The sequence below is a fragment of the Triturus cristatus genome, chromosome 11 (genome assembly GCF_964204655.1).
Source record: "Triturus cristatus chromosome 11, aTriCri1.1, whole genome shotgun sequence".
NCBI classification, from domain to species: domain Eukaryota; kingdom Metazoa; phylum Chordata; class Amphibia; order Caudata; family Salamandridae; genus Triturus; species Triturus cristatus.
In genome coordinates, this window is record NC_140594.1 from 762,459,342 (window position 1) to 762,473,973 (window position 14,632).

The following is a 14,632-nucleotide window of genomic DNA, read 5'->3' on the forward strand; positions in this document are numbered from 1 at the left end:
TCCAAGTGGCCCAAGCCCAAGCGGACCTGTGTGTCCAGAGTGTGGGTTTTATCCCTGTTGGTGTCAGTGATTGCATAACCGTATTGAACATTGACGGGTTGAACAACAGTACCTTCCTAGCATCCCATAATACCTACTTTGTATGTGGAAATAAAGGTTATTACCGTTTGCCGGCTGGGTGGTCTGGGGTATGCTATGTATCATTCCTATTACCTCCTGTATTCCTAGCACCCGCGTCATATCATAAGGATTTGAAACTTTTGAATAATGTGACTGTAAATAGATATAAACGTACTCTATCAATTGATGATGTGGATCAAACCGATACCAGCTTGCAACAGTATATTGACTTTAACTTAGGACTGTTTTTCTTTGTTGGAGCCGCCTTGAATAGTAGGAAGATCCGAAGATTAACAAGAGTGGTAGAAGCTGTGACAAATCAGACTGCTGCTGCTCTTGGGAATCTTACGGAAGAGTTACAAATAACTAGGATTGTTGCATTACAGAATCGTATGGTATTAGATGTAATGCTAGCTGATCGAGGTGGAGCCTGTAAAATTATTGGAAGTAGCTGCTGTGTGTTCATTCCTGATCATACGCCATCCGTTTATAACGCCATTAACAAGCTGCATAAAATAGCAGCCGAAATCCACACAGAAAACGGCACTTGGTCCTTTTCTGGATGGTTTTGGGCATTGGTTACTGCCTGGGGATGGAAGGTCTTAACTGGTCTCTGTATTATTATAGCAATTCTGTTATTTTTCTGTATGTGTATTCAATGTGGACCATTGTGCTGTTCTGTATGCATTTCATTCTGCATTCCAGATAAGAAAGCTATTGCCGATGTTGCTCACCAAAAGGGTCTAGCTAAAGAGGTTAAAGGAATGATGATAATTGACATATATGATGATTATTCTTGGAAGCCGGATGTCTTCAGTAAATGCTGAAAGGGTCGTCTGTTGTAAATTAAAGCAGAATGTGATTAAGCATTTACTGAAAACATTAATGCTTCCCCTTTAGATCGTGTTTTCTTCGTTATGTTGACTGAAGTCCGGACTCCATTTTGTATTGACATGCTGCCACGTGTTCGTCACGAGGAGAGTCCGACCTCTGTGTTAGTTGCTCCTGTAATCTGCCTAGTAACAGTTTGTAAATAGCTCTCTTGTCCATCTGGCGCATGCCCAGACTTGACCACATCTGTTATAATTAGCTTTGCTTGACCATGTGTTTTCGCGGGCTCAAAGAGTATGTTAGCTCCGCCCATGTATTGATTCAGTATCGAGAATGACCATAAATGGTAATGTTCTTCGACCTCATGTTGTATCCACCCACTATGAGCCCCTCTGTTGTGTATAAAAGGGGACTGTGTACGCAAGTTCTGTGTGCTACTCCATGCAATACTGAAGAGTGTTGTGTGGATTGTAGGACCACCCTTAAGGGTTAATAAACGATGTTTTTGTACTTTGCAGTTTCCGTGCCAACTTCCTTATAGATTCTGTTACAGAAGAGCGAACCCTTGTGCCTTGCGGGCCTAGCTGGGGCCTGTATTCATCACCTCCACCTCCTCTCCCTGCATCCACCTCTCTCTTAAGGCGATCTTGGATCGTGCAGGAACTTGTATTCCCGGTTCCACGCAGGAGCTCCCACTCCCTGCCGGAGTTCCCCTTCCATTGCAGGAGCACATTCTCTTCCTACAGAAGCAGTGACTCAGGGAGGAGCACCCGGCCGCCGCCGCCGCCTACATGGGGGAAACCAGACTCCCTTCTTCTCCACGCGCAGGAACACCTGTTTCACCCAACCCTTCCCTGAGAAGCTTCTAGAAGCCTAGGCGGTGCGTCATGGGCCCTAGTGCAAGGAAGGAAATGGGCCCCCGTGGCTGGTGTTTGAATTAATAAAATACAGCCAATATCTGAATTCTATATGTCTCAGCTTGGCATTTCCCCACTGTTCAAGGGGGCGTATTGTAGAAGGGGACTTTGCCCACCACTAGAGTAGCCACAGTTTAGGGTTTTGTATATAACCCCAGCTAGATACCTTGCTGAGAACTGGGAAGAAGGAGACAGGGCGGGTGCACGCGCACAGACAGACTGGGTGAGTGTTGCGCGCACGCCGTGGCGAGTCTTTCGCTCATGGCATCTCTTGCACGCGCTGTTTTCTACAGGGCCGCGGAGTAGGGGCCTGGCTGCATGTCCTGTAACTGGCGCTTCAGCTTCATCCGGAGAACGAGAAGACCATCCCCCGCACGCCCAGCTAGATTACTCACCGAGGCAGGTTATTTGTGCCTTTCTGCCCTCTGCGCCTCTCGTCTTTTGTGCCCTTCTGCGCCACTCGTTTTTGTGCCTTTCTGCCCTCTGTTCCACTCGTTTTTCCCCTCTTTTTTTGTGCCTTTCTGTCCTCTGTTCAACTCGTTTCCCTCTTGTTTTGTGCCTTTCTGCCCTCTGCTCCTCTCGTCTTTTGTGCCCTTCTGCGCCACTCGTTTTTGTGCCTTTCTGCCCTCTGTTCCACTAGTTTTTCCCTCTTTTTTTGTGCCTTTCTGTCCTCTGTTCCACTCGTTTCCCTCTTGTTTTGTGCCTTTCTGCCCTCTGCTCCTCTCGTTTTTTCTGCCCTCTGTTCCACTCGTTTTTTGTGCCCTTCTACCCTCTGTGCCACTCGTTTTTTCCCTCGTGTTTTGTGCCTTTCTGCCCTCTGTTCCTCTCGTTTTTTTGTGCCCCTTGTTTTTTTTCCCTTTTGTGCCCCTTTTGCCCTCTGTCCCACTGGTTTCCCCGCCGCTGTGGACCCCTTCCAACACTACATATTCACCAAAGGATTGTGTGTGTGGGGCTCGGTGTGTGGCTCTTTTGTGCCCTTCTGCCCTCTGAGCCACTCGTTTTTGTGCCTTTCTGCCCTCTGTGCCACTCGTGTTTCCCTCTTTTTTTGTGCCTTTCTGTCCTCTGTTCCACTCGTTTTCCCTCTTTTTTTTATTCCTTTCTGCCCTCTGCTCCTCTCGTTTTTGTGCCCTTCTGCCCTCTGTTCCACTCGTTTTTTTGTGCCTTTCTGCCCTCTGCTCCTCTCGTCTTTTGTGCCCTTCTGCCCTCTGTGCCACTCGTTTTTGTGCCTTTCTGCCCTCTGTGCCACTCGTTTTCCACTTTTTTTGTGCCTTTCTGTCCTCTGTTACACTCGTTTCCCTCTTTTTTTTTGTGCCTTTCTGCCCTCTGCTCCTCTCGTTGTTTGTGCCCTCTGTTCCAGTCGTTTCTTGTGCCCTTCTGCGCCACTCGTTTTTCCTCGTTTTTTGTGCCTTTCTGCCCTCTGTTCCTCTCGTTTTTCTGTGCCCTTCTGCCCACTGTCCCACTCGTTTCCCCGCCGCTGTGCCCCCTGTGGACCCCTTCCAACACTACATATTCACCAAAGGATTGTGTGTGTGGGTGTGTGTGTGTATGTATATATATATATATATACACATATATACACACACACACACACAATAGGTCTCGCCTTTGCGAGAGCTAAAGCTATTGGCATTGTAAATGACTATGCCATTTATCTGTTTTCAAAACCAACCCATAAACAAAAAAGTTTGTCATTTACAATACCAATAGCTCCAACTTATACAAAAGGCGAGACCATTGCATTGTAAATGCTTGTTTTTCTTTTTTTTTGTTGCAGTTTTATAAAGCGCGAACTCGACACTAAGGTAGGTATTTATTGGAGCGCTTTACATGAGGGCCAGTTACGTTACACACAAGAACAACATTTTTGGTATGCACGAGAAGATTAAGTGATTTGGCCAGAATCACAGGCTGGTGAGCCAACTCCGGGGTGGTGGGCTATAATTTGCGCGACTAATGCATTTTAATGCAGTGATAAAAACACCAGCATTAAAATGCATTAGTCTAATTATCTCTTGAGCGTAAAGAACGGCTGCAAAATGGCAACTGAAACAAAAGACATAACAAGGCAGAACCCGTCCAGTCAACAGCACAACATATTGAAACTCTTCCCACAAGTGCTTTATCTGTGCCAATGGTGGGGACCAACACTCCATATTTGGGGACTAAGACTCCTAATGCATCCCCAGACTCTGACCCAAGAAAAGAGTTTAAGACAAAAAAAGGGGCGGTGAGGAAAGAATGAAAAAGGAGGGGGGGGGGTGAAAAAGAGACTACGAAAATAGATATAGGAGCAAGAATTGTGGAAGCGGAAATAAGAAGCACGAGGAAGAACCCAGACTAGGCAGTTTTGGGCGCTTAAAAAAAAATAAAACTTTAGGGGACTTTCTAGCATTTATGTCTATCACAAAATAAGCTATCCGTCTGCCCATGCACGACCCACAAATTACAGTAAATTATATTTTCAGATACGGCCAGCCATATTACACACCGGGAACGCCCGACAAACCACGAAGACCCAACAAACGATAGGAACCTACCATATGATGCAGAACACGGATCACCTCGTATTCAAGTCGATGTTTCGTCAGCAAGCTCCAGAAACTTCAAAAGACTACTATCTATTTGCCTAAGGTGACCAGCCGTGTCTTTCTTTCAAGCTCCGTCCGTAACTGACAACATCCCTTGTTGATTTTTTTTTCTCCATACGGTCGAGGTTTGGATTGGATACAATAATATCAGTGCTTCCGGGTCATATTGCTGCCACTCCAATGGCTGAACATGTTTTCAGAGTCGTTCAAAGTGGGAGGGATATTGATGTGTAAGGGGACCAAGGATTGGAGTATTGTGGTCATATCAGCCAATCCCATTACGCCCACAAATTTTCTGAAAGTGCATCGTTGACAGAGGAGTTGCGCTTACCTTGGAGGGTGTGCAACCGTGTCTAGTCAGTCCTATGTTATTATTTGGTGGGCTGCTCGCAGTTTGGAGCGCGTGCTATTGATCTCAGGAGTGGGTGGGGGGAGAGAATCGGTGGCAATGCAGGCGGAAGGCTCACGAAATTTTAAACGGAAAATGGTTTTCTTTAATGTGTTTCCTGCCTAAAGGTTCTCTCTTCTTCAGAGTAAGTCAATGGGGAAAATTCGCCCCCGATAACTTTTTTTCAAAATCTCTCTCTTACCACGTTTATGGTGTTGACATGTGTCCATGCTGCTTCCACTGTTGTGTTTACTAGTTTCTTGTGCGCTCGAGAGCGTATGATGCATACATGCCAACATTTTAGAAAAGAAAAGTGGGAAATAAAAAAAAAAAAATTCGGATAATGTATTTCCCCCATTTATTTCTACAGGATACTGAATCTGGTTACTGATATCTATGGGCTTTGCAAATCTACTGCTGCAGTATCGGATATTAAGAACGCATCGTGTCAAATCATAGTAACTACAGACTATTGAAGAGATGCAAGTAAGTATTTGAAATACATATATTGACAACAAGACAGGAGATGTGCTAGACCCAACCGTCCAGGTCCTCGTCCCAACCGTTCTCTCCCCAACCATTCTAGAGTTCCAAACACAGAACTCCACAGGTGCCACGAGAGACGCGAATAATTAAAGAGGTACTACCCAACACATTTTACACCTTATACAATGAAACAAATTAAAAGAAAACAAAAAAGAAACAAAACATAATATACCTGTTAATGCATAACATAATCGTGAAGAAGAAGGAACACGATTAATAATATTTGACCTATAACACCCTGATTGGTATGACACGCAATTTTCCTAGGAGATTTGAAATGGAGTGACCTGGGAACTGAAACTTTGTTTTTGTTCCACCATTTACCATCTTCTAATTTCACTACACCCTTGTTGACTTTCACAACAGTCTTGAGACCGGAAGACGTGGATTCACCCTTAGGTAAGATCTGCGGACATTTAATCCTAACAAGATCACCAACCTTAACTCTCAATTGTCTAGTTCTTGGCTGAACATATTTATTCTGAGCTTCCACTCTTTTCATCCCAACTTCCTTCACCTTCCTTTCTGGTAACTCAAACATACCCATCCACCCTCTCAACAACTTGGAAGAAGGAAGACGACCTCTCAGTAAAATGAACGTAGAAACCTCGGTGTCAGAATTGGGAGTGGTGCGCACCGCCCACAACAAACTTTTCAGTTCATTTTTGCAGTTTAAACCACTGGCTTTAGACAATTGTATATTTTCTTTGATCACTCTATTAAACCTCTAAACAAGACCATTGCTTCTAGGATGGTAAAGCAAGGTTTTGGTATGTTAACTCCCATAAAATCCCCAAACTTCTCAAATTGTAAAGAGGTGAACTGACCTCCATTGTCCGAAACTATTTCCTCAGGAACACCTTCGCTTGCAAAAAGACACTCAAGAAATTCTATCACACAAACAGCGGTGGGAACTTTCACAAATTTTACCTCAGGCCAACGACTGTAATAATCCATCAGGACTATTCCATACTCAGGAACACCGTTAACAGATAACATCAAAGGACCAATAATGTCAATGGCTAGTTTGGACCAGGCCTTAGAAGGAACGTCTACAGCTTCAACACGACCAGGCACTGTTACTTGAGATTTATCACTAACAGCACAGGGCATTTAGTCCCTCACAAAGTGTTCAACTTGCCGATCTAAACCAGGCCACCAAAAATGTTCTCGAATTCTTCTTTTCATGGCACACATGCCAATGTGACCTTCGTGGACTAACGTAAGAACCTTGTCTCTCATGCCTACAGGAACCACAAGTGAAGAAGAACGATAAAGAAGACCATTAACGACAAATAATTAATCGAAGACGTATTTGTATTTGTTGATAACATCATTTCTGTGAGGAATCAAGGTTCTAGGCGCCTACCTAGCGTCTAAGAACTACAAGTACCAGCAGCCCCAGAACCAGGAAGTGGGCGTCTATATGAGGACGTCGCGCACAGCAGAAGGCGTGCGTTATTTTGAATCCGAGGAAGCAATCCCCCGTCTCTCGGAGCTTGGCGTCCAGGCGGGATTTGCGGTCTGAGGAGAAGCGGCGTGACGGAGCGAGCGACTCGAAGGTATTCCAATTCCCCGTCTCTCGGAGCAAGGCGTCCCGGCGGGAATTGGAAGAGGAGCCGGAGCGGAGTACGGAGAGAGCAGGTGAGCGATTCGGACAGAGCTCGGCTGAGCTCAAGTTCCTTCACCCTCCCCGCCCACCGCGGCTACCCAACCCCTTCATCCTCACCACGCCAGACAGCGGCTCGGATGAGTTGTTGAGGTCAGCACTTGAAAGGCACCACCACTAACTTTAGCTCGGAGGAGCTGGTATTCACTTTGGCAGCGCCGGAAGAGCGCGGCTTTGGTTCATAGCTCGGAGGAGCTTGCATTAATTTGGCAGCGCCGGAAGAGCGCGGCTTTGGTTCATAGCTCGGAGGAGCTTGCATTAATTTGGCTGCGCCGGAAGAGCGCGGCTTTCGTTCATAGCTCGGAGGAGCTTGCATTAATTTGGCAGCGCCGGAAGAGCGCGACTTTGGTTCATAGCTCGGAGGAGCTTGCATTAATTAGGCAGCGCCGGTTCATAGCTCGAAGGAGCTTGCATTAATTTGGGAGCGTGACATTGGGACTTACTATGGGAGCGGTGCATAGGGGGGGAACCATAATAATTAGGAACCCTACCGTGTTGATATTCCCTATGTGAAGGAGCGCTACAACGCAGGGATCATTGGCGTCGGTGTGTTCACCGTGGAAGCCTTCGTTGCCAGTACTCATCTATATATAAAGAGTAGGGACTAGCACAAGAAGGGAATAGTGATTTAGAACTAGCAGGGGTTCTTGGAGCCTAGTTGGCTAAAATCTTGTTTGGTTAGGATGAATGAGTTTGGAGTTGGAAACCACAAATCTGTAGTGAGACCTACTGAGAGTAGACTGTGGTGTATATGACATGTCTATGTTTGTTTTTGTCTTTACAGGACCCTGTCCCTGCTGACCCTTTCCCCCATCCTTTCCCTCGCCTGATCGCCTCTGGGCTCTGTAACCTTTGGTTGGAGTCCGGGGATATCGGTAGGTGGACCTACTTAGCATCACCCGGACCCTGAGGAGCTCTGCAGCCTGACAATTTCATGAACACTCTCTCGTCCAACCTGTGAACACCAAACTCAAAAGTCTCTTAATGTCCAGATCTGCTTCATAAGCATCTCTCCATTCACTTTCCAAAATGGCATCATCAAGATGAGATAAAGCATAACATAAAATACCAGAATCACACTTCTTATCTTCATAGTCACACAAATCATCTAAACAATAGGGCAACCGGAACAAACAATCAGCCAAAAAGTTTTATTTTCACCAGGAACGTACTCAACGTTAAAATTGTGCTCTAAAAGTCTGTATTGCCACTTGGCAATCCGAGAAGTTGCCTTGTTTCCCCCTTTTGTGGTGAAAAGCTGGACTGAAGGCTTATGATCCACACTTACTGTAAATTTAGAGCCCCATAAAAAATGTTTAAAATGAACAATGCCCCACCAGCAGGCTAAAGCAAGCTCAACCATAGAGTATGTTGCTTCAGCACCTTTAAGACCCCTGGAAGCGAAAGCTACCACCTCATCCTTGCCATTTCTATGCTGCATGAGAACGGCACCCAAACCTTTCTGACTGGTATCAGTCATAATAATGGTATGATAATTAATGTCAAAGGGCTTGAGAGGAATGGCATGTGCAATTTCCTTTTTGATCCACTTAAATTCCCACTTGAAAACTGCATTCTTTTAAAGAAGATTTCTCATGTGATAAGTTTTGGCAGAACAGTTGGGGACAAATCTTGCGTAAAACTCAATGAGTCCCATGAAGGATCTCAATTGATCCTTATCACCAGGTGCACTAAATTCTTCAATAGCCTTAATTCAACTGGTTTTATGTTCGACACCCTTGGCAGACAATTTGTACCCCAAATATTCAACAGAACTCACATTTAACCTGCATTTCTCAAGACTTAGAGTAACACCCTTGTTCTGTAAGAAGGAAAAAACAGTATGCAATCTTTCTTTGTGTTGCTTTTGATCAGAACCATACACATATACATCATCTTGGAACTCCATCACCCCAGAAATACCTTTGAACATACTTTCCACTATCCTCTGGAAGACTGCAGATGCAGACGCAAGTCCCAAAGGCATACGTTTATATTGGAATAAACCTTCTGGGGTGATGAACGCAGTGTAGTGCCTAGACTCAGGGTGCAAATCGATTTGATAATAAGCGGAAGTCATATCTAGTAGACTGAACCACTTACCATCCTGTAGTGTAGTTCCTATTTCCCTTATAGGCTCTACGCATTGGATTAATGTACACTATAGTTGTGGCATCGGATTGAGGTCAGTATGCCTCTATCGAGTACCTTAAACTTAATTACTTTGTGTGCCAGTTAACTCAGAGGCCACTAGAAACTCCTTGAATAAAGAAGAAGGGAGAAGTTTCTGGCAACCGCATAAACATGATAACTTTGTTTCCCTTAAAATCGGAACATGTCTCAGAATCGCGGAAACAACAGATAACAGTTTCACTGAGTCAATCGTGCATGCTTTGTTTCTTCAGAATTACACAGAAATAGATAGACGGGCGATTCAATAAAAGGATTTATTGAACAGTCTTGTTTCTCGTGTAAGAGATATGAGCTGTTACAATCGCAAGACGGTATGCGAGATATACGTACAGCATAAGCAGTAAGAAGAAATAATACTGCAACAGCATTGTCTTCTAGCTATGACATATATTCATATACACATACATGAATAACATAGGCTAAAAAGTGGATACTCGTTTAATGCTTGTGAGAAGTTGGCCTGATATATTCTGTCCACTAGTTATAGTGGGCACCTTGTATCAGTCCAAACAATCCCTTATGGTGATAGGTTAAAGACAACCTTTATTGAAAGCTATCCTAGTGGTAGCTATGGAGAGCAGCCTTCAAGCTAAGCCTTGAAGGAATGTAAAGCAGCTTGTTTTACCAGTCTATAATCTCTTGAATGACCAAATGAAAAGACAACCACACCAGGTATATATTTAAAATATATGTATTTAAGATAAAACACACCCCTCTAGTCTCTTTATGAGGCTGGAGTTCGAAGTACTTAAGTTACAAGTCAGTATTCAATAGTAATAGCACAAATACACGTTTGGGCCCTAGGAGCGTACCAAACCATATACCAATAACGTGGTATAAGAACCATGACTGAACTAGACACAAGGCCTAGAGCCTGTAGAAGTGCTTGGACCACAAGGAACCACCCAAGGTAGTGACACAGGGGAGCCACGGGGGACGCGTGCAGTGTGAGAACACAGCCGCGAATCACCGTTAACTTCTATGGGGAAAGTCGCAGTTGGAAATTAAGAGTTTAAGGACACTTAAAGGATGACTACGAGCGAACCCTTTTGGACTTAGAGGTGTCTAGGGCCAACACCCACGGGAGCACCGGAGTACTCGAGTTACCTCACCCAGGGAAGCCGTGTGCATAGGTGTCAATGGTGTTGGGTCAATGGAAGCTGGCAAAGAAGTGCTGCTGCCGTGAAGAGGAGCAGTGTCCGAAGAGATCCAAGCCTGGATCTAGGACGGAAGGAACCTGAAAGCAGAGGGGACAGAGTCTGAGTCACTTACCAGTGACCAGGGGCACGATAGTCCAATGCCCACAGATGTCGGGTGCTTCAGGTGAGTTGACGGGTGTCTTGACTCTTCAGCCACGAGGTCCAGGAGGCGTCGACGATGACCAGGTGCTGGATTCGAGCTGTCCCACGAACTCTGTCGAGTGCTGCGGTGTCGGCGACCAGATTGGACCCAACAAGCCTTGGCAACGGCAATTCACTTGGAAACAGAGAAAGGACGTCGGTGCAGACCAGCAAGGTCTGGGAGACTCACCCAGCGAGGGTAAGTCGGGCACATCTGGAGCAACCAGGAAAGCCCAATCAGAAGAGGAGTTGCCTTCGTGGGGACCCACTAGCCAACGGGCTAGCGATCGCGAAGGAGCCTCGAGCGGTCGCACTTGAAACTGGCCCACGGGTCACTCGTGGAGTGGAGGCCAGAGATCTTCGGTGCAGGAGGTGCTCAAGGCTGGGGCTACTCGTAGCCCAAAGCACAACTTCGAGGAAGACCAGGAAGATGATGGATTAGCTAAAGATCACGGTGTCCAGGGGTCACGGTTCCACGTCACCCACGATAGCCCGGGCCTCAGCTTTGCTGTGGACTCAGGGTAGCCTCGTGGAAGTCTGGAAATCCACCTCTGGTGATGCAAAGACTTCGGCGTCCGGCGGGAACTTCAGAGTTGCAGACCGGACAGTTGCTTCTTTGGTGCCTGCCAAGCAGGGGGGTAACTCCTTGACCCCAAAGGAGATTTCTTCAGTCTTCTAGTCGAAATAGAACGTCGAAGGTCCAGGATATATGTTGCAGAGTTTCGTCCAGGGTAATCCAAAGTCTCAAGGACTGGGTTCCCATACTTATACTAAGTTTGGGGGTTGAACATACTCTAGGGACCCACCTATGGGAGGGTTTGGAAAGAGGGGTGGTTACACCCATTTCCTTTTTCCAGTTTCGCGCCAGAGTAGGGGCAGGTAGCCCCTGCAACCGGTTTGAACTGGACTATGCACAGGGACACCAAGTGTGCTCCCTGTGCAGGACTTCAAAGCACCAGAGAGTGCTCCCGCCCAGCCCCAATACACATCTGCCTGTCTGGGGAGGTGGTTACACCTCCCTGGGGACAGGAAACCTATTGTGCAGGCCTTCCCTGCCGGAGTTTCGGTCAGAAGCAGGAGGCCAGACCCGTGTCTGTGGCAGTGGAATCCATTTTGTGATGTTAGGGCTTTAGAAAGTCTTTACCGGGTAGACCAGTGTGAGCATGTCTCTCCCTCTAGAAGGGTCGAATGCTACCCCCGCCGCCTGAACTCGCGGGGGAGTAGTATTCCAAAGTGTTTGACATCAAACACGACATGTTTCTGTGCAGCCAGCAGGGGCACCCTCTCACATAAAAACCAAGCACTCTGCCTTCAGGATTGTTAAGGCCTGCCATAGGAGTGACATAGGTTTTATATGTGTGTGCAATGGTAGTGATATAGGTAGCCTATACCACAGTAAGGGGTGCAGGCACCACCTTACCCAGGCTGCAGTAGCAGACTTGTGGTGTCATTTTGGAGTGCTTCCCAGGGGTGGCATAATACATGCTTCAGCCCCTGGTAGACCTCCGAGGGACATATGCCCTAGGTACATAGTATACCATATACTAGGGGATTATAAGGCACTCCTGAATCCAATTAGAGATGTATCTAATGTACATGGAAACCATTTTACAGAGAAAGCAGATAGACTGGGGCCCTGAATAGCAGGATCCCAGTCCAACTAAATCAAAAACCAGCAAAACACCAGGCAAAAAGTGGGGGCAACCATATAGTCAGATTCCACCTTCCTACATAACCCCCCCCCCCCCCCAACGAAAGGAGATAAGGCTAACCTTGGCCACTTGAGCATTTAGTGACTAAGTGGCCATATACGGAAGCACCTGCACTAGCATGGTTGCCCCCTGTCTTATGGTCCACTAAGTTATTCCTCACCTTAAGGGCATTAGAGGATCTCCACCATGGGGAATTACTACCTGCGGTGTGTTTTGGCAAAGTAGAAGGCTGGTGAAGTGTCTGTGTAGAGAAGTGAGGCCCTAATAAAGTTGGCCTCAGCTTCCCCAGATCACGTGTCACCATAGATGCCTTACTTTCCATGACTGAGTTGTACTTTGCTCTAAGGGTCAACCTCTGGCTGCCTACAGCTGGGGGCTGGGTCCCTTTGGGTGGAACACTGGAGGGGCTGGGCAGGTTTGGAACCTTTTGGTCCCATGTTTGCCCTTGCCCAACAGAGTCCTGCTGGGGGTGGTCCCTACACAATGGTAAAGGGGATCCCTCAGTGGGTTGAGGAATTTTCACCTGGCTAGGGCTACTAGCCCGGGAGCCCCTAATCTGCTGATGGGAGGGTTCCTCTCGACTGGGGCCCCTTTGGGGTCCACTGACCTCCACAGCCCGAGGCTGACTGAGGGAGGGTAGAGAGGGGCAGGTTACCTGCTCCAGACTGGGTACCACCTTGGAAGGTTCCACTGCCATCAGGGGTGTTGCCAGGCCAGGCCTGACTACCTCTGGGGCAGTTCCTTCACCAGGGGTAGGATCAGTTCCCTGAGGAGGCTGACCCTTACCTATTGTCTGGGGGGTGGAAGTCTTTTCTTCAACCCTTGTGCTCTCTTTTGGAGGAGAGTGAGCAATTATTTCAGGCTCCATCACTCCCAAATTTCTCCAGGTTTGGGCTGTGGCCATCACAGCCCCACTAGCCTTTTCAGGTATGCCCAGCATTCTCAGATGGGGTAGGTGTTCAACTTCAGCCCAGGCTGAAATTTCCAGATCATTGCCCATTCGGAAGTCTACAGGAAAGTTTGGGGACACTGACACTCTCTTTGGGCCTGTGACCCCTCCCCAGCTGAGATTGACAATGGCCATGGGGTGATCTGTGCTGACACCATCTATGTTGGTCACCTGATAACTAAAGTCAGGTAAAAGCCGCTGAGGGGGAACTCGTTTTTCTGTCACCATGCTGAAACTAGCCCCAGTGTCCCTGTAGGCCACAGCTTTCTGACCGTTGATTATTGGCTCCAGTCTGTACCTGCCCAAAGCATTGGGACCTATGGTAAAAGTGGCAACTCCCACACCACCATCACAGACTAAGGAGGCCTGTGAGGGGGGCCTGTCTAAACTAAGACCCACCTTTGTTCCCCATGAGAATGCACCTACCTTTTTGGGTACATTACTACCACCTGGGGGATTACTACGAGTAGTACCAGGGGGAATGGTAGTATTTGTGGGAGGAACATTTTCTTTATTGCCAATCCCGGGGCAACTGGGATCAGTTTTCCAGTGCCCAGGCTTTTTACAGACATGGCAATATGGTTTCTTTTCAGGAGAGGAAGGAGTTTGGGACCCACCCCCAGAAGAGGACGTTTGGGGCACTGTAGTGGACTTATCTTTAGATTTATCCCAACCTTTCTCTTGGGGCTTGATAGAATCTTTCTTCTGGTCACCCCCCTGATTCTTAGGCCTTATCCTGGTTCGGACCCATTTGTCTGCCTTCTTTCCCAATTCTTGGGGAGAGGTCAGATCAGAGTCCACTAGGTACTGGTGTAAAAGCTGTTTTTGACAATTACTAAGGATTTGCTCCCTCATAATCAAATTGTACAATCCTGTAAAGTCATGCACTTTGCTGCCATGTATCCAACCTTCCAGAGCCTTAGTAGCACAATCAACAAAGTCTACCCAGTCTTGAGTCTGAGCTTTTTGGATGTCTCTGAACTTCAACCTATACTGTTCAGTGGTTAGACCAAACCCGTCAATCAGAGCACTCTTCAAGACCTTGTAATTGTCAGCATCCTTTTCTCTAACAGTGAGGAGCTTGTCTCTACCTTTGTCTGCAAAGGAGAGCCACAAGATTGCTGCTACTGGGGGACCCTCTGTACTTTACAGGCCCTTTCCAAGGCAGTTATGCATTTGTGGATGTCATCCCCACTCTGGTAGGGAGGGACAATCTTGCTTAGGTTTTTATGGTCATAAGACCTTTCCCTATCTCTAGGTAAGTTGCTGCCACCAAGGGGCTCTAGTCCCTCTTTTTTTGCTGGCTCTGTAGAGCTCTAGGGCTTCCCTATCTAGGGCCATCTGCTGCTTTCTGAGGTTGAACTTATCTTGCTCATACT

General features: G+C 46.9%; 1 protein-coding gene and 1 long non-coding RNA gene across 5 annotated transcripts in view; one reads left to right on the forward strand and one right to left on the reverse strand.

The window, feature by feature from the left end:
- Positions 1-4,596, reverse strand: part of SAP130 (Sin3A associated protein 130) — an 862,033-nt gene extending 857,437 nt beyond the window's left edge. Inside the window, exon 1 of one of the 4 annotated variants that reach the window (XM_085634456.1) lies at positions 4,406-4,596. In XM_085634456.1, the coding sequence (XP_085490582.1) occupies positions 4,406-4,408 (3 nt within the window). In that variant the 5' untranslated portion in view covers positions 4,409-4,596. The remainder of the gene's footprint in view (positions 1-4,405) is intronic. The other 3 variants (XM_085634459.1, XM_085634457.1, XM_085634458.1) reach the window with 3 other exon arrangements.
- Positions 4,597-4,770: 174 nt separating this feature from the next.
- Positions 4,771-14,632, forward strand: part of LOC146785417 (uncharacterized) — a 76,650-nt gene continuing 66,788 nt past the window's right edge. The window contains exons 1-2 of the long non-coding RNA XR_014970394.1: positions 4,771-4,989; positions 5,215-5,330. This is a non-coding gene — a long non-coding RNA (uncharacterized LOC146785417). The remainder of the gene's footprint in view (positions 4,990-5,214; positions 5,331-14,632) is intronic.